General features: G+C 50.1%; 2 protein-coding genes and 1 long non-coding RNA gene across 8 annotated transcripts; 1 reads left to right on the plus strand and 2 right to left on the minus strand.

Moving 5' to 3' along the window:
- Positions 1–57: 57 nt before the first annotated feature.
- Cdc42se1 (CDC42 small effector 1) lies at positions 58–8553 on the minus strand. Of its 5 annotated transcripts, none has more exons than XM_075978189.1 (5): positions 8420–8553; positions 5384–5696; positions 4796–4906; positions 3811–3899; positions 58–2170 (listed from the first exon to the last, which is right to left on the minus strand). In XM_075978189.1, the coding sequence occupies exons 2-4, from the start codon at positions 5435–5437 to the stop codon at positions 3825–3827; spliced, it is 240 nt and encodes a 79-aa protein (XP_075834304.1). In that variant the 5' UTR covers positions 5438–5696; positions 8420–8553; the 3' UTR covers positions 58–2170; positions 3811–3824. The 5 variants fall into 5 exon arrangements, with proteins under 5 accessions (XP_075834304.1, XP_075834305.1, XP_075834306.1 ...); XM_075978190.1 differs by lacking the exon at positions 8420–8553 and adding an exon at positions 8143–8281; XM_075978191.1 differs by lacking the exon at positions 8420–8553 and adding an exon at positions 6451–6678.
- Mllt11 (MLLT11 transcription factor 7 cofactor) lies at positions 6935–17148 on the plus strand. Of its 2 annotated transcripts, XR_012911202.1 has the most exons (3): positions 6935–6949; positions 7186–9213; positions 15920–17148. XR_012911202.1 is itself a non-coding variant. In XM_075978188.1 (2 exons), exon 2 carries the CDS (start codon positions 15926–15928, stop codon positions 16190–16192), a length of 267 nt encoding a protein of 88 aa, XP_075834303.1. In that variant the 5' UTR covers positions 8831–9213; positions 15920–15925; the 3' UTR covers positions 16193–17148. The 2 variants fall into 2 exon arrangements, 1 of the variants encoding a protein (XP_075834303.1); XM_075978188.1 differs by lacking the exon at positions 6935–6949 and having other exon boundaries at positions 8831–9213.
- On the minus strand, positions 11519–17864 carry LOC142853359 (uncharacterized). Its single transcript, XR_012911203.1, has 3 exons — positions 17249–17864; positions 14674–14762; positions 11519–11839 (listed from the first exon to the last, which is right to left on the minus strand). It is a non-coding gene; the product is annotated as an uncharacterized LOC142853359 (long non-coding RNA).
- Between the last annotated feature and the right edge of the window lie 23 nt (positions 17865–17887).

Consider the following 17887-nt stretch of genomic DNA (forward strand, 5'->3'; position numbering starts at 1 on the left):
TTCTCCCATGCCCATCTTTTGATCTAACAAACATTTGTAGTGATTACTCTGCAACTATTTTTGCTTAATTCTTTTATTGGAAAAATGTATCTTAAAAGTCCATCAAGTTTTGAATATAAATTATGACTGTCAACCCATTCCAATCACCTTGGTAAGTGGTGGCGGCATACACATTAGAGAAGGTAGCCTGAGGCAGGAGAGCATCAAAGAAAGAGAAGACTGTGCCCCAATTAGTTAACAAAACTGGAGCTTGGGGTTCACCCCCAGTGTCCAACGTCTGGCCACTGGGACCTGACGTTCAGGGCCTTCCTTGGAACACGCTGCCCGGTGGGCACAGGTCCACCATGCCTGCAAGTGGTCGTGTAGCCTCTAACTAGCAGGTGAGCTTCCAGCGAGGCAGGCCTGACGGGAACGGCAAGGAAGCGAGCCAGGAATGGACATTCACGACCAATGCTAGAGCCTGAAAGTCTACAGGGAGCACAGTGAGCTCTGGACAAGGGAAAACCTCAGTCACTAGGTGAGGGGTAAAACTGCACGGGGTCAGCAGGAGGGGACCAGTTCCCACAGCCCTGACCCCATTGCCACACAACTTCCTATTACAGAGCTAATGAGACCCCAGTCCGCCTCTCTAGGACGGGGCAGGCGCTCATCTGTCTTGTTCTGCCTTTCTAATCAGACCGCAAAGAAAGGGCCAGAACAAAGAGACCTGAGAAAACAAAGGGCCTAAAGACTCTGCTCCTGCGGTGCTCCCACGTAGAGCAGGAGCTTCAGCCGCGTGCCAAGCCTGCCAAGCCGAGTGACACTTCCAACCAAAGTCCCTGAGTGTTAGGCTGGGTTCGAGGACCAGAGCAGAGGAGCGCAGCACGTGGGCACATAACCAGTTCTCTGCTGTCCTGATCCCTCGTCTCTCATCCCAGCTCACCCTGTTCGCGTCTCCGCATTGTGGGAGGCCCTCTTGCAGAGACTAAACACAGAGGCACATTGAACACGTCTGTCACAGAAACCTGAGCCCGTGCGAGCACAAGCAATACGTCTGAAGGAAAGACGCGCAGCTCTGCCGAGCCCGCTCCGTGAGGGCACTAGCTCGCCCAAGGCTCAGGGCGAACAACCAGGCTGGTGGAGGGTGGGGCATGTGGAAATCGCTTGACTCTCAACTGCGGGTAATTCTGTCCCTAGGAGACACTTGGCAATTTCTGGGGGCATTTTGGTTGCCACACTGGGGTAGGCTGGAAATGCAGCCCACACTGCTTTCAGCTGTTTGGGTTGAAAAGCTAGGCCTCCATAAAGGATCTCAAGACCTGTTGCTCAAAGAGGGCTTCCAACCAGTCCACCCCGCCGCTGCATTCCTAACAGGAAGTCCGCCCTGAGGTCTTGGCTTTTATACACGGCCCTCCTCTTCCTTTCACCTGGCCAGCAGGCAGCTGACAGAGGACAGGCCAGGACTCCCAGTCTTTAATGGAGTATGGTCAAATTAAGATCTGCTCCTCACTTCTAATTCAGTGAGAAACAGTAAAATCCCTCAAAGGGATGGGGCGAGGCCTGAGATAGCAGCGGGATGGGGTAATTAAAAGAACTCATCTTAAATTAAAATTTTAATTAAAAAAAGAATATTTCTGGGAAGCTATTAATACTACAGAAGCACGGGATTAGAGGCCTAACTGGAGCAAGACCCTGGTGCCGGCAGAGACGTGGAGGGCTGTGAGCTTTCACCTGAAATCCAGCGTGTACCGGGCAGCGGTAACCCCGCCCCTTGGCCTCTGCAGTGCTCATTCCAGAAGGAAAGAGGGCAGGGAGGCAGCTGTGGTCCCCTCACCTACCTGCCTCCTTTAAAAAGTAAAGGCAAGAAGTTTAAACAGGTGGCACCCGACCTTCATTCAGGAGCAGGGAACTCATTCCAGGTTCCCAGAGAACCCCCAGCTCAGATCTAGGGTGCCCAGGGCTTCAGCTGACTCCTCTGGCCCACCAGTAGTCACTTGGTCAGTCCTGCTGCCTGAGCCCATCTCCAGGAGGGGCAGAGGCCAGAGGGAGGAGAGGGAGTCCAGCCCCCATGCCGTTGGAGGCACTTGTTAGGAAGGGGGGAGAGGTGGGGCCCTTGGGTCACTGGTTGTGGAAGGGATCTGGTGTGGGCAGCATTTCTTCTGGGCTGGACACGGAATGGGAACTGCAGAGCCTGAATTAAAGAAAAAAAAAATCAACTCTTGATTTCACACGATAGCCCAGGCTGCTCTCAAACATACAGTAATCCTCCTGCCTCAACTTCCAAAGTGCTAGGATTACAGGCATGTGTTGGGGAATATTATTCTCAGGTGTGTGGCTTTTGTTTATGCTGCAGTTGTTTAACTCTGTGAAGCTGTGGTACTGAGCCTGTCTAAAACACCTGATGGTCCTAATAGACGGACAGCCAATAGGGAGACAGAAGCAGGGATGGGTGGGCCTAGCAGGCAGAGAGTATAAATAGAAGGTGAACTCTGAGAGAATGAGGAGGAGCCAAAGAACAAGAGGGGAGGACATCAGGGGCCAGCTACATTAGTGGAGAAAGGTATATACAAAAATAGAGAAAGATAAAAAAATAAAAAAAAAATAGAGAAAGATAAAAAAATAAAAAAAAATAGAGAAAGATAAAAGCCCAGAGGCAAAGGACATCAAGATAATTTAAGAAAAGCTGGCGGGGCTGGAGAGATGGCTCAGAGGTTAAGAGCACCAACTGCTCTTCCAGAGGTCCTGAGTTCAATTCCCAGCAACCACATGGTGGCTCACAACCATCTGTAATGAGATCTGGTGCCCTCTTCTGGTCTGCAGCATATATGTAGGGAAAACACTGTATACATAATAAATAAATCTTTAAAAAAAAAAAAAAGCTGGCGGGTTGGAGAGATGGCTCAGAGGTTAAGAGCATTGCCTGCTCTACCAAAGGTTCTGAGTTCAATTCCCAGCAACCACATGGTGGCTCACAACCATCTGTAATGGGGTCTGGTGCCTCTTCTGGCCTTCAGACATACACACAGACAGAATATTGTATACTTAATAAATAAATATAAAAAAAAAGAAAAGCTGGCAAGAAACAGTCCACACCAAGGCCAGGCATTCATAAATAACAATAAGCTTCCACGTGGTTTATTTGGGAGCTGGGTGGTGGGCCCCTCAAAAAGCCAAAAGAGTAAAACACCCACAACAGGCATGAACCAGTGTCTGGCCAAACTGTTTTTAAAGGAAGATCTGGAGCCAAACACAATAGTACTAGTGGCCCTTAGAAAAGTTTCCAGAAGGAGGATCCTGAATTAAAGGTCACCCTGGGCTACAAATTGAATTTGAGTCATTTCGGCTCCCTACAAAATCCTACTGGACGAGAAGGAAAAAGCAGTTTGCCCTCAAAGAAAACAAAGCCCGAGGGAGAAGGTGCTACACGGGTGCCCATCTTTGTGGGGGAGCAGAAGGGAGACAGCCCCACTATGTACCCGCCTCTGCCTCCCCAGTGCTGGGTTACAGGTACATGCTACCAAGTGGACGTTTTAAGCTCTCCACAAGGCTCTTTCCTCAACGTTTTTCTTTGTTTTTTGAGACTGGGTACCGCACAGCCTAAACTGACCTTGACTTCACTTCGCTGACAGAGAAGCTGGAACTGGACCTTGGGTTTGCTGGGCGGGTCGCTGGGTGTGTGCCACCACAGGCTCCCCACCCCACACCTTCCTGCAGAGATCCTACTTTTTCTGATCCTGCTGTCTTGCATTTTCACTTTCTCATTCTCGCATCAAAGGATCGAGGTCTGAGGCAGGCCGAAGGGTGTGCCTGCATGGGCACAGGGTCACTCACCAGGCCTGTGGGAGCTATAAGGCCCTAGAACTGCTCCACGGTCTGTCCCGGTTTCCCTTGGATCTCATCTGCTCCTGAACTGCACCGGTCTGTTGAAGAACACAGGGCACAGTCACCTAACTCTCCGCACTCCATGACAAGCAACAGTTTTCCCTGAGCCCCCAGGAGCCTGACCTTGTCTCTTTTCTGACAATGGCTTCTGTCTGAGGAGTTTAAGCCTGACCACCATTCTTCTCAGACAAGTCTCCCACAGGAAAACAAGGTGGAGGAGCCATTTACTAATGAGATTCCCTCGCACACACACGCGCGCGCGCGTGCGCGCGCGCGCGCGCGCACACACACACACACACACACACACACACACACACACACACACCACTCCAATATTTTCCTGTGAGTTTTGTAACCAGTATTAAAAAACCAGTATTAAATAATTAAGACATTATTTAAAACAGACCCTTACATGGCCCAAGACGCCCAGTCACACTGACTCGCTCTGACACTGACTGAACAGGTTTCTTTTCTTTTCTTTTCTTCTTTTCTATTTTGGGATAGGGTCTCTAGGCCAAGTTGGCCTCAGACTCTCTGTACAAGATGACCTTGAGCCTCTGGTCCCTAGTTCCTGAGTGCTGGGGTTAGAGGTGTGAGTCACCACACCCAGCTTCTGCATGGCTGAAGATCAAGCCCAGGGCTTCCTGCACGCTAGGCGAGCAAGCACTCCACCACCTGAGCTATGTCCCAGCTCTGCTTAGGTTCTTCATAAGGAGACCCATGGTCTGAGAAAAAGGCCTTCAATATTACAACATTTATACTCTAATGAAGACCCAATGCTAACTGTAAAGAAGGGAGCCAGCCCTAGAGATCAGAAATCCACACCACTGGGGACCAGGGCTACAATCTAAGATTCTTGTTTCCCCATTAAGTATTGTGTTATGTCCCTCGCTTGACGACACCCCCAAATAAACACCCGCCCTTCCCTTATTACCATGGCAAGTCCATCTCCTGCCCCCATCTCTCCCGAGCCGATGTGAGTCAAGTGGACAAAATTCATTGGTTCCCCAATCATGGTGCGGTCAATCCGTCTTCTCCTCTTCTTCTGCTCGGAGAAGACAGGGAGTCACACAGGCAGCCTTCTCCCCCGTGGAGGAAGGGGAAGGAGGCTTGGAAAACCACCAAGAGTTAAGGTTGACTTGGCAGTGTAATGGGCAAACATCAGGGTAGGAAAGACAGACAGAGCTGGAACAAATCCGAGACAATGTCACCAGAGTGGTGGCCTGCTGAGTGACTACACAAAGAAAGGGACAAAGCAAAGGCACCTAGGATGATGAGGGGACACTGACAGGTCTCAAGTTCTGCCTACGACCCCTGCCACCTCAGAACAGGAGCAGGTGACAGAGCTGTTCAGCTCTTCTGTCATAGTCCCCTTTATTGCACGGGACCGTACCCTGCCACAGAAACTCAGGAGGTGGGGGAGACAAGTGTTTCTCAGAAGGCAGATCAGAGATGGCGTGTCCACTTCCCAGCACATGGTAACGGATTTCTGTGTGTGGCAGGGTGGGGTCAGGAGACTTACCGGCTGGGGCTTCTCTACCACGCAGCAGCCCAGTTTGTGCCAAAATTCACTCATATTCCCTGATGGTTCCAGCTTCGGGCCTCTGCCAGAGGCCCCAGAGGGCTCTTGTTTTGTTGCTAACCAGCCAGTCCTCACTCTCAGGCGGAACAGCACCCGGGATTCACACAGCTGGATGGTTCTCGGGCTGTGGGAATCCTAGAGACCCTCACTCGTGCAGTGAAGGTCAGAGTCTCGGACCTGGGGCCCCTAAAAGCACCAGCAAGAGGCTTGGGGCGGGCAGGCACAAGGTTCTGTCTTCTTTTGATGTGAAATCCTGAATTTTAGCAGAAAGAAAAAGAATTGTTAGTGAGAAGCATCCCTCCCCAGTCCCTTTCCCTGAGAGACCTGATACACTTTCGTCTTCTCTCGTGGAGGCTACTGCTGTCCCCCAGTCCTGTCCCCCTCAAATACAGGATGCTCACAGTTGCTCCTCACAAGGGATAGTGCAAAAGACCAACGAGGTCAGGAGCGATGACAACTGGGACCAAGGAAGAAGGGGCTAAAAGAACTTGGGATGAGACGACAGAGTGAAGGGGTGCTACTGCCTTCAGTTCCCGTCGCCCCAGGCGAGGGCAGGAGGGGAGGGCACGTAAGAGACTCCGAAGAGGAAATAGTGGTTTCTGTTCTCACAAACAAGGCCTCCGCCCTGTCCCTCCCTTTTCTCTTACCTTGCCCCAACACCTCCATTCGCTTTAAGGACCACCTAGTCAGAGCCCAGGAGACAGGCAGTGTGTTCTGGAGCGGGGAATTTCTCCTTCTCAGTCCACTGCCTTTGTTCCTCCGCACGCACTTCCCCCAGCTGAAGTCCAAGGGCCTCCCAGAGTCCAGTTAGAGTTAGTATCTGACCTTGCCTTTCCCGAGAGCTCTGCAGACTTGTGTGCACCTACCCGTGGCCCCACAGGTAATGTGCAGAGTGGCTTTCTGTTCTGGGCCTCCCCACCCTTTTCCACGTGTTCCATCCTGTGCCGTTGGGTGTCTTACACCCTGTAAGGCTCAGACCTCCCTTCCCCCTTCCCTAATGCTCTGACCTGCTCTCTTCCTTCTCCCCACTTCCAAGCTCCACCAGTGAGCCAGACACACAGGAACTTTCCAGCAGCACTGTGTCCCAGGAGGAACTTTCTCCCCTCCTCACTGCTGCCAACCTGGGGTGACAGCCCATCTGCGTTTCCTCTGCACTTCCCTCTCTACAGCAAAGTCAAGCTCAGGAGTCCAATAGGGCAGCCCATGAATATTAATCATGAGCATGAATAGGAATGAGCCTCTAGGCTTGAGGCTGGAAGCAGGGTGCTCCAGTAGCCTAGACAGACCAAAAAAACTGAGTTTTGCTTGTTTGTTGAGTGTTGTTTTCTAGCAGCCCTGAGATGAGATCACTCAAGCAGGGAAATACAGCTCTAGGGTAGGAAAGAACCCAAGGGTCGGCTTCTCTTTCACTTCCCTTCCCGCCCCTGGAAGGCAGGAGTAACCAGGACTGGTCAGAACACAGCTGCCCAGGGAGGGGAGGCTGACCAGTGGGAACGCGGTCACAAGGTTTGTCATGATGGTGGCAGGTGGTAGGGGTTTGGGGAAATGGAGAAAACAATAAAGAATCAGAGGAAACCCCCAACACGACCAGACAGCCTATACTGAGGCTGGGCTCTACCCAGTATTCCCCACCCTGCTCAGAGCGCAGTGGACAGAGGTGGCCAGTGCTGGGAGGAGGGAGGGGAGGAGGGAGAGGAAAGGGGGCCCTGGAGGAAACAAGGACCTTTCTGTTTCTCTTCCAGGGACCTGACCAAGATGGGTGGAGGGAAAGTGTGTGTGGGGGACTTGGCAAGAAACAACCAATGATGATGAGAAGTGACCAGGAAATTCCACTCCCTAGGACATTAGGGTCTCTGAAGCTTGGAGGCGGTGTCAGAGTGTGAAGACGGGCCAGGGTCAATGTGGTAGTGTTGGGTGGGGGGAAGAGGAACAAAGCCAGAAAAGGAAGTACTAGGCATTGGCTGTCACTCTGTTTTAAAGCAGCCAACGATTGGGATGGGGGCAAACGACGCCTCAGCTGGTGAGCCGAGGGGGCAGCGATGCTGGAGCCACTGCCCACTCCTCATCCCCACAGAAAAAGGGAGGAAATGGGAAAAGAGAAGGGATCTAGGATTAGACAGCATAGAGCCACATCCTGACAGTGGGGCCCCTCTCATTTCCACACGAAATCCAGAACCTGGAGTGGTAATCTCCAAACCACCGGCAAGATCACGGTGGGCCTTGAAGACGGAGCAGCTGGAGAGGGGCGAGCAGGAGAGGGGTGGGGGTAAGGAGCCGGAGAGGAAGGATGTACACAGGTAGTTCCCCGGTCCTGTGGTAGCCCCAAACCGGTTTTCCCGGTCCCGCTGCCTCCAGCCTCAAGGCTTCCAACCCGCTGTCTGACAAGCCTTCACAAGAAGCAGCTGGAGAGAAAGAGACTCGAGAATGGTGTGGGCAAATCCTGGCTGTAAGCCAGGGATGCAGCTGGTCCCTGCGTGGAGACCCTCCAGACACAGCGGGCTCCTGAGGGGCCCTGAGAAAGGAACGGGCCCCATTTCCAGTCAACTGACATTTGCCCTAGCACCAACCCTGCCCGAACCCCAGGAAAGGGCTTCTGGGGACTTAAGAGGAAACAGGAGACCCTAATTTGTTCCCCTCCCCCAATATTTTCCATCAGACTCCAGTTCTCTCCCCCACCCACTCCGAACTAAGATGAGAACCTCAGTGGATCGTTGTGGCTGTCACTGTTCTCCGTGGCTGCCTCAGTCTGGCTTAGACCTTCCGGGGCCCCAGCACCACTTCGTTTTGTCTGGGACAGCAGACCTCTGAGGTTAGTGGGCAGGCGAGGAGCCCCTGTCGCTTCGCACCTCCCACCCGGCCCCACGCTGCAATCGCCGAGTCCCTGCCTCTCCCCGGCTGGCGCCGCCCGCGCGTGAACTGTGACCAAGACCTCCTCCCCGCCGCCCGCGCGCAGCCCGACCCGCCCGGCGCTCTCACCTGCGGCTCCCCGGCGTCCAGGCGGCGGCCGCTGCGGGCGGGGGCTCCGCCACTCCGGGATCCCCGGCTACTGCTCCGCACGGCGGGGAGTCGAGGGCGGGCCGGCAGAGGTGGGGCCGGCCGAGGGCGGAAACGCCGGCGACGCGATTACGAAACCCGCGGGCTGCGAGCCGAGCGCAGCGCTCCGCCCAGGCCTGCCGGGGCGCACGGCGTGGCCCGCGGGGACAGCGGGAAACACCGCGCTCCTGGACACCCCCGGCACCCTAAGTGTGTGTGCTAGGTCTGTCCACCTGCTGCAGGTGCAGAGGTGACCGCGCGCCGGGGCCCTTTCCAGGTCTCCCAAAGTCCCCTTCGGTCCTTAGAGTGAAAAGGAGGAGCGTTTTTTGGTCTAGCGGAAAGTCTTTTTAACCCATGCATCTAAGTTAGAGGACAATTAACTGCTCAGCCATTGCACCCCGGTCAGCACGAGGGTGCTGGAGAGATGTGGGTGCCGTGCGAGCCGATGGAGAGGCTCTAGCCTGGGTGGCGTGTTCCGGAACCTATCATTCGAATTAGCCGAGTCAGGCAGAGAGGGGGCGGGGAGTGCTTCCGCCCTTGCTAGGAGGGGCTGCATTGCAGGGGAGACCCAGCGGCGGACTCTGTCACAGACGAGGCAGAAGGCGTGAGCAGACAAAGCCGTCTCATCACCAACAGCTTTTTTCTGCAGCCTCCTCCTCTCCGGTCCAGAGCAGACCCCCGAGCCTCTGAGGCATTCTCTCCTTCTTCGGAACAGGCCAATCAATCATTGATAACAGGTAACCTAGCTGAGGGCGGCTTCTCAAGCTTGAAAGACCCCCATGTGAGACTAGGTGGGGGACCGTTTCAGAGGAGGGAAGGGGGCGCTCTGAACAATGGGTAGCTGTTACCAGATTTTTATCTGTTAAGATCTCCATCTTTGCCTTATCGTGGACCTAAGCATTAATTTCCAACACTTTACCTGTAATTATTTCTCGGCATTTAGCTCTTCATTTCGTGTATCCATTTTCCGATAATTTTTGCCTTGTGCATCTAATGGCTTCTGTCTAGTGGCTAGTTATCTGTATCTTCCTTTTCAAGCTATAATTTTGCTACCAGTTATTTGGTGAATCTTTACTCGTACTGTAATTCCTGCAACCTCTACTTCTTGGGTTCCCACCCTCCTCACGGTTCTGTGTCTGTGGTAGGGAGTTTTGGGGAGTACTCCTTTTTCCTTTTCTTTTTTGACACGGGATACTGTGCAATCTCTTCCCTGACTCAGATTTTCACCCCGAAGAGGCTTGAGGTAGGACAGGTGGGGGCAGCTGTGCCATTGCCTGATGGCATGTTGGAATCAGCGCAGCCCACAGGAACTACTGCCGAGAACAGATTTTTCTTTGCAGCCCCTCCTAGTTGGTGGGGAAGGTTGTGGCTAGTAGGAAAATCCCAGAGCAACGTGAGACACACCAGAAAGCTTCCAGCTCCATCCTCCACCAGCCCTGCTCAGGCTGCTTGGTGGCAGCATGACACAGCAAGGCTCTGTGGAGCAGGCCTTGGGTGCTCCTGGGGGGCGGCAATCTAGACAAAGGGTATTTGGGTGTGTCCACGTGGCTTAAAGAAAGTGTGTCTTTAATCATGGTGTCTCAAAGAACTGACAATGAAATTTAGAAGGTACTTTACCTACAATATTGGGGTAGTTCAAAATGGATGGCACATTTACTGAGCGTGTACCATGTCCTCAGTCACCATCCAGAGCCTCCAGACAGACAGGTAAAATGATGGGTGAAGAGCAGTTAAGGAAGGAAGGGGAAGCCAGCTTGAAAGCAGCCTGTCTTCTTATTTTAATGCTACATATACCTGTGTGTCTGCTTTCTGGAAACGAATTTGGGTCTCTGGACATGTCTCCAGGCTGGAGATTTTCAGCTTTTTAATATTTCCTTTAAATATTTCCACATAATTTTCTTTAAATTGTTTTATTTGACTTAGTTTTGTGTTTTGTTCATGTTCCTTTTGTTTTGGTTTGTGGGGTGGGTCTCTGGACTCAGTGTGCAGCCCAGGCTAGGCTTGAACTCACGGTCCTTCAGCCTGCTGAGTGCTGGGACTGCAGCTGTGTGCCTCCACTCCTGAATCTAGCTGTTTCAGTTGGAAGACAGTTCTGTGCAGTCTCTGATCAATTGTGTAGGCAACTGTTATACGTGTTACAGTTGAAAGGAAGGGAGTCAGGTTGTCAACGCTGACTTAATGCTAGCTTAGTCTCTATTTTTCGGTTTGTTGTTTTTTTTTTTTTGGTTTTTCAAGACAGGGTTTCTCTGTAGCTTTGGAGCCTGTCCTGGAACTAGCTCTGTAGACCAGGCTGGTCTCGAACTCACAGAGATCCGCCTGCCTCTGCCTCCCGAGTGCTGGGATTAAAGGCGTGCACCACCACCGCCCGGCCAGTCTCTATTTTTCAAGACAGTTTGTTGGCTTCCATACAACTCCTGATCCTCCTGCCTCCACCTACTAGATGCTGGGGTTGTAGGAATTCCTTCTCATACCCAGCTCTCCTCCTAGTCAGATTAGAACCACAGAAGGAAGTCAGCAGAATATACTAAGAAAAGAATTATTTTGACAACTAAATTCTTTTTATGCATGTGTGCTTTTATACCAGAAGAGGACATCAGATCCCACTATAGATGGTTGTGAGCCACCGTGTGGTTTGTGGGAAATTAACTACTGAAAGAGCAGCCAGTGCTCTTAACTGCTAAGCCATCTGCCCAGCACCAAGAACTAAATTCTTAGCTGGGAGTGGTGGCACATACACCTGTAATCCCAGGACTCAGGGGCAGAGGCAGGGATTCCAAGTTAGAAGCCAGCACTTGGGCTACATGTTAAGACCTTATTTAAGAAATAAAAATAGGAGCTGGAGAGATGGCTCAGTGGTTAAGAGCACTGCCTGCCCTCCCAAAGGTCCTGAGCAGGAGAAGCTCCAGGAGCTCTCCCAGCCCAGCGTGCCTGGTTTACAAGTCAGACAAGCAGAAGGCAAGGCCTCTCACCTCTACCTAGGCATGGGGTGTGGACGACCAGCCCCCCATACACAACACACAGAGATTTCTTTTTCTTTTTTTCTTTTTCTTTTTTTTTTTTTTTTTGGTTTTTCGAGATAGGGTTTCTCTGTGGCTTTGGAGCCTGGCCTGGAACTAGCTCTGTAGACCAGGCTGGTCTCGAACTCACAGAGATCCGCCTGCCTCTGCCTCCCAAGTGCTGGGATTAAAGGCGTGCGCCACCATCGCCCGGCTCACACAGAGATTTCTATTTATTTATTTATTTTCCTAGACAGGGTTTCTCTGTTCTGAAACTTGCTTTGTAGACCAGCCTGGCATCGAACTCACAGAGATCTGCCTGCCTCTGCCTCCCGAGTGCTGGATTGAAGGCGTGTACCACCACCACCTGGAACACACAGATTTTTAAAAAAATTTTCAAGTTAAAAAAAAAAAAGATTTAATTTTTATGAATGCCAAGAACATGCCTGCTCCTTGGAACTGGTGTTGGTTATCAGCTGCCATGTGGTTGCTGGGAACCCAGGTCCTCTGGAAGGACAGCAAGAGCTCTCGGATTGTACTAGAAGTATGAGACTTGGGGTGCACATCAGCTGGACACCCAAGCCAGCTCCTGAACAATCTAAGGTGTCGTCTGGTTTTCACAGTTTTAGTTGAGTGTAACGGCACACACCTTTTGTATCCAAGCACTCAGGAGGCAGAGGCAAGCACATCTTTGTAAGCTCAAGATTGGCATGGCCTACAAAATGGGTTCTAGGGCAGCCAGGGCAATATAGTGAGACCGCCTCTCAAATAATGCGGCTTAAGAAATATATTTGTTTTTCATTTTAAGCTAGGTGTGATGGTGATGTCTGTGATCTCAGCACCCAGAATCTGGAAGCTGAGACTAGAGAGAATCTTGAGTTTAAGGTTAGTCCAGGCTATATAATAAGATTCTACATAGCCTCTGTTACATAGCTAGACCCTTGCTCAAAAGAACAAAAACAATTTTTTTCCTAGTAGTTGTTCGTTTTAATTATGTAATCTGGGTGTCAGAAGTTCAAGGTCAGTCTCTGCTACTTTAGTTCATGGGCTTACCTGTGTTATTGTCTGTGGAAAACAGTTTATTATATGCCCTGTGTTATAAGAAGGTCACTCTGTAGGAGACTTTTAAGGGAAGGTGTTTTTTTAAGTCGGCTAACAAGGCAACACCTGGTGATGTCATAAACTTCCCGATGAGCAGAGTCAGTAACAGCCTGACTTCTAAGGCATGCTCTTTAGTGTCTGTAGTCCAGACCTCAGTGGGGCTTGGTTAGCTCAAAGGTGTTATAGGTCAGTCATGCTTGCTAACTCTCTGTACGTTCCCATGGAGATGGTCAGAGCTGAGTTCATGGGGCAATGACCTCACCTTTCTGCTAACTCCTTGGCCCTGCTTCAGTCCGGCAACACGCTCTTGTTAAACTACTTCTCTGCTGAGTAATGTTCAGCTCCCAGGGGCTTATTTTGGAGCTTGATGAGAGAGGGGGGAGGGGAGAGGAGAAGAGAAGAGGGGAGGGAGAGAGAGGAAAGGGAAGGGAGGATGAAAGGGGAAGGATGGATGAAAGAACCCAGAATGTGCTTTTTTTAAGCCATGTATCTTGGACCATGCCTGTAACCCCAGCATTTGGCGGATGGAGGCAGGAGGATCAGAAATTACATTTTGAAGCTATTCTGAGCTATGAGACCTTGCCTGAAAAAAAAATTATTTATTATTATATTGCTTGTTTTGTTTTGCTTGAGCCAGAGTCTTGCCCAGCCTGGGCCCAAACACATACTCCTCAAACTCCTGCCTGAGCCTCTTGATTGCTGGGATTATAAATAGAACGGGTAGTATTTTTTTAATGTTATCAAAGGTCATGGGATGGCCCAAAGGTGGTTGCAAATGCCTCAGAGGAGGTGAATCTCTCTGAGTTCGAGCCCAGCCTGGTTTACAAAGCAAGTTCTAGGGCACCCAGAGCTGTTACACAGAGAAACCCTGTCTCGGAAAAAAAAAAAAGAAAAAAGAAATCAGAAAAAGAACCAGAGTTCAGATTCTCAGAAGCCAAATAAAAAGCTGGGTGTGACCGCCTACATCTGTAGCCCTGAAACACGGGAGGGTTAGACAGGAGGATGGCTGGACTTGCTGGCTGCCCACCGAGCTCCAGGTTCAGCGAGAGCCTGTCTCAGAGAGCAGGGCACATGTTACTCCTCTCACTGCCGCCCACACACTCACCGTGTGACACCTGTGGACACCCGTGTCTCTCTTCGTACAAGATCACAGGGAAAGGCACAGGGCTGGAATCCCAGCACTCTGGAGACTGAGGAAGGAAGATGGCTGACTACATACTACATAACAGCCCGGGCTACAGAGGAAGACCCTGTCTTTTTTTTTTTTTTCCCCAAAAAATTTCAAAGGAAGGAGGACCCTGTCTTAAAAAAAAAAAAAAAAGCAGCCCAAAAGTTCTGGCCTGGTGTGATACGTTCCTGTAACTCCAGCACTAGGGCGCCTCCGCACAAGGTTTGAAGTCAGCCTGAACTAGAGCTGAGTTTGGAGCAAGACTCAGAAACCCACTTCTGGGCCACCCGCTGACCATTTACCCACCCCCAACCCCACATTTCCTGCAGTTTCTGTTCTAGGTCAGTTTTCCTAGTTTGGCAGAGACATTTCACGTCATATAGGGACACTTTGGAACTTACTTAAGGGTACTTTTTAGGAGTCACAGGCTGGTGAGAGCTGATAGTGTGTTCCAGAAAGACTTTTTGAAACTTCTATTTTTGGTGGCAGTGGAATGTTCTTTTTGCTCCTTTGGGAACATTTAAACTAAAGTTTCTTGCCCTTTCCCTGGCCAGTAAATAATCCACGAAGGCTCCAGAGAGCTCTGCTAGTCACAGTGTCAGGGAGGTTTGGGCTGTATGAGAAGCAAAGGTACCACAACTGATTGTTAACTCCTGAGGCAGAGGCGGGCAGATCTCAGGGAGTTCAAGGCCAGCCTGGTCTACAGAGCAAGTTCTAGGACACCCAGAGAAGCCCTTGAAAAACAAAGAAACAAACAAACAAACAAAAAAAAACCCAAAAAACATGGAAAGAGGAGTTGGGCATAGTGGCATTTGCCTGTAACCTCTGATCTCTCCATCAGCTCTTGGTGAGTTCAAGGCCATCCTGGCCTGCATAGTGAGACCCTGTCTTTCAAGGCACTGTTCTTTCCCCTATAAACTTTGCTCCCTTACCTGGTGCTTCCAGCCTGCTTGCTCTCGGTTGTCAGCGGGAAAAGATCGTGGTGTAGTTGAAGAAAGCTGTTCTAGCATCAGAGTTTGTCCTGAGGAGAGATGGGCCAGAGAGACATAGTGAGGATTTGTTACTCTGGGGACAAATAAGTGAGAGTAGCAAAGTGTCCACTGTGCTAATAAGGGCAAATTAGTGTTTACATGTAAGGTCTATCTCCTGCTTTACCCGAAAGTAGATGTTTTTGGTTTTTGTTTTGGTTTTTGTTTTTTTTTTCCCCTTTGAAACAGCCTTGGAACTCATTCTGTACACCAGGCTAGCCTGGAACTCAGAGATGGCCTGCTTTTGCCTCCTGAGTGCCGGGATTAAAGGCATGTGCCACCATGCCCAGCCTAGTAGGTGTGTTTTTAGCCATAGAGAAACTTTTGGTCTAATAAGGAGATAAACACATAAAATATATCCAGTCCATTGTGATCTGTTACCAGAACAGGATGGAGTCAGGTAAAATTCTGCAGGGTGCTGGGGAAGGCTCTGGGGTGGCTAGGTAGGTGGAGCTCACCACTTTGGGGGAGATGTCCTGGAGGAGGTGAATTCGTTGCCGCGTTACAGGCGAGAGGAAATGTGAACATGTCATGGAAGACCTTTACAGACACCATAGCTTAGTAAACAGACGTGAAGAAGCCATATGTTTGGTTCTGGGAATGTGTAGGGTCCTTGACCAGTACATGTAAAGTCCTGCCTTTGGTTCTCAGCACAGTTAACTCATTCTTAGTTGGCCAGGCCTGTGACTCGGGAGGCTGAGGCAGAAAGATTTCAAGTTCAAGGTTGGACTGGGCAAGTCAGTAAGAGCCTGTCTAAAAATAAAGGTAACAAGAGGGCTTAGGGTGTGATTCAGAGTATTTGCCTAGACACTCCAGCGTCTGTTAACCCCTCAATACCGCACACAAAAAGAGTGGGGCCAGACTTGTAACGGCTCAGAAATCAGACCTAAGCGGATAGAGGTACAGCTCCTGCCTGCGGTGTATAAGACCCAAGGTATATTACTGCGGGGAAATATTAGAGCCAAGGTGAGCCTGCTGCAGTGGAGAAGTTAGAGGCTGGTGCAGAATCGTAATAGAAAGTTCTGGTACTTGTCTTAAAATCCTCCGCATATTTACCAGAGCAAACAAAAAGATCAGCTTAAGCAAGGGAAGGCTCGGGCAAGAAGCTTGCTCTGGCATGAAGACTAACAAGTGACTTGCTCTTCCCCAGGGAATTATGAGGGACCCTGTGAGTAGCCAGTACAACTCCTTCCTTTTCTGGAGGATGCCCATCCCAGAACTGGATCTGTCGGAGCTGGAAGGCCTGGGCCTGTCAGATACATCTACCTACAAGAGCACAGACAGCAATGGTGGCAAAATGGGCGGTCAAGCCAGCGGAGCAGAGCAGAACCCAGAAGGTGATCCCCTCCTTGAGTTCAGCACCTTCAACTTCTGGAGAGCTCCCATTGCCAGCATCCACTCTTTCGACTTGGACTTGCTCTAAGGCCAAAGCTTCTCTCTCCCACCCCTTACCCCACTGCCTTCCCTTTTAAGCCCGGTCCTTTCTAAGCCTTTCCCATCTAATACTGTTTTCTTCCCTCTATTGTGCTGGTGGTGCTGATGAATCTGCCAATTGAATTGTATGTTTGTATGTATTTATGTATTTATTTCTTATTTATTTATTTATTATTTATCTGCCTACTCCATTTCTCTCAAGCCTTCTAGGCACAAAGTCAAGAGTTCAGTTACAGGAGTACTACATCACGGGATTTCCACCCCAACCCCAAGGATATTAACTAGTTCCAGAAAACTATCCATATTGGGGCACCAGAGAGAAGTACAGTTGTGCAAAATGGGAAACCGATTTTTTTTACATTACATTTTAATCGGCTTCAGAGATTCCTTGATCCTCCCTGATTTCCCGCACAAGTCCAGTAAGCAAATATTTCAAGAAGTAGTGAGGACCTGGAGGTTCTGAAATGTCATGCAGAAACATGGGTGGTCATGGGCACGAGAGGAAATAACACGCCCTGGAGAACGGGAGTGAGGAAAAGCATGGGATGCACCTCACAACTCCGCTCCCAGCTGTGGGTTGGGAACTTTGAGAGAACAGATTTCAGTCTTCATGGGGAAACCTTGGTGTAGGATAATCCATAAAAGGCAAAAGATTTATATGATCTAAAGAGAAACCAGAGTAGTATTAGCATAATTTATATAAAATTGTGATTCAGTCATGGAACAGGCGGAGTGTTTTGGTTCTTAGCACTTTAGCTTTGCCCTTCTGTAGTTGCAGTATGTGATGGGAGCCCGTGGTTCCTGGGCATAGTTCTTCAGCCACTGGAAGACCGTGAAATAAGCAATTATATTCAGACCCTACACCTGTCCCTCTTCCTTCCAAAGTTATTGCTGCTGATTTGTGCTGCCATTGTTCATTTATTTAATAAAGATGTTAAAGCCTAAGTCTGGGTTTGCGTTTCCTCTCTTCTCAGTGAAGTACTACAGCTCTCAGAATTTACTCGTTCCCACACTCAGCTTTTTATTTTCTCTTTCTAATACTGACTCCGAAAGAACTGTTCAGGATGGATGGCGCTCAGTGGTCGGAGTGCTTGAGTTCCTCAGGAAGCAGCCGGTGCTCTTAAACACTAAGCCACATCTCAAGCCCGTTCTCTTTTTATTTGTTTTCTCTGTATAACAGTCCTGGAACTTGTTTTGTAGATCAGGTTGGTCTTAAACTCAAAAAGATCCGCCTGCCTCTGCAGGGGTGTGTCACCATTTCCAAACCTTGTGTTTAAATTTGGGGCTTGGAACCTGGACCTTGAGTTCAAAGCTCTCTCGGCCTAGGCTGCCATTAGAGGCTTGTCTGTTGCTGATTTTTGAAGGACCTTTTGTTTTTTTCTCAGTCCATTCATTTAAACCGATGAGTGGAAACCAAGATAAGCTGTGTGGTACATGAAGTGACCTAAAGGAGATGCAAATTCATGTTCCATCCTCTTCAGCCCCCCCCCCCCCCAAACGTTGTAAGTTTGTCTTCCCTGAGAATGTCTTTATATTCAGGCTACTAATTGGCAAAGTATCCGGTAGGGCAGGTGTCCGACGCGCGTGCCTAGCCAGGAATGTCCCGAACGGTCTCGCGAAGGTTAAGACGCGGAAGCACGATTCTCCCCTGACCCTAAGGCTAGCCCTGCGGAGAACCAGTGGG

This window comes from Microtus pennsylvanicus, chromosome 7, assembly GCF_037038515.1.
Source record: "Microtus pennsylvanicus isolate mMicPen1 chromosome 7, mMicPen1.hap1, whole genome shotgun sequence".
In the NCBI taxonomy this organism is placed as follows: domain Eukaryota; kingdom Metazoa; phylum Chordata; class Mammalia; order Rodentia; family Cricetidae; genus Microtus; species Microtus pennsylvanicus.

Bases quoted from the DNA above. Each gene is read 5' to 3' on its own strand.
- Mllt11 (XM_075978188.1), top strand. From the start codon at position 15,926: ATGAGGGACCCTGTGAGTAGCCAGTACAACTCCTTCCTTTTCTGGAGG.
- Cdc42se1 (XM_075978189.1), bottom strand. From the start codon at position 5,437: ATGAGTGAATTTTGGCACAAACTGGGCTGCTGCGTGGTAGAGAAGCCC. The intron at 4,907-5,383 runs GTAAGTCTCCTG...TTCTCCGAGCAG, and splicing joins TGGTAGAGAAGCCCCAGCCG to AAGAAGAGGAGAAGACGGAT. The intron at 3,900-4,795 runs GTAATAAGGGAA...GTTCTTCAACAG, and splicing joins CAGGAGATGGACTTGCCATG to ACCGGTGCAGTTCAGGAGCA.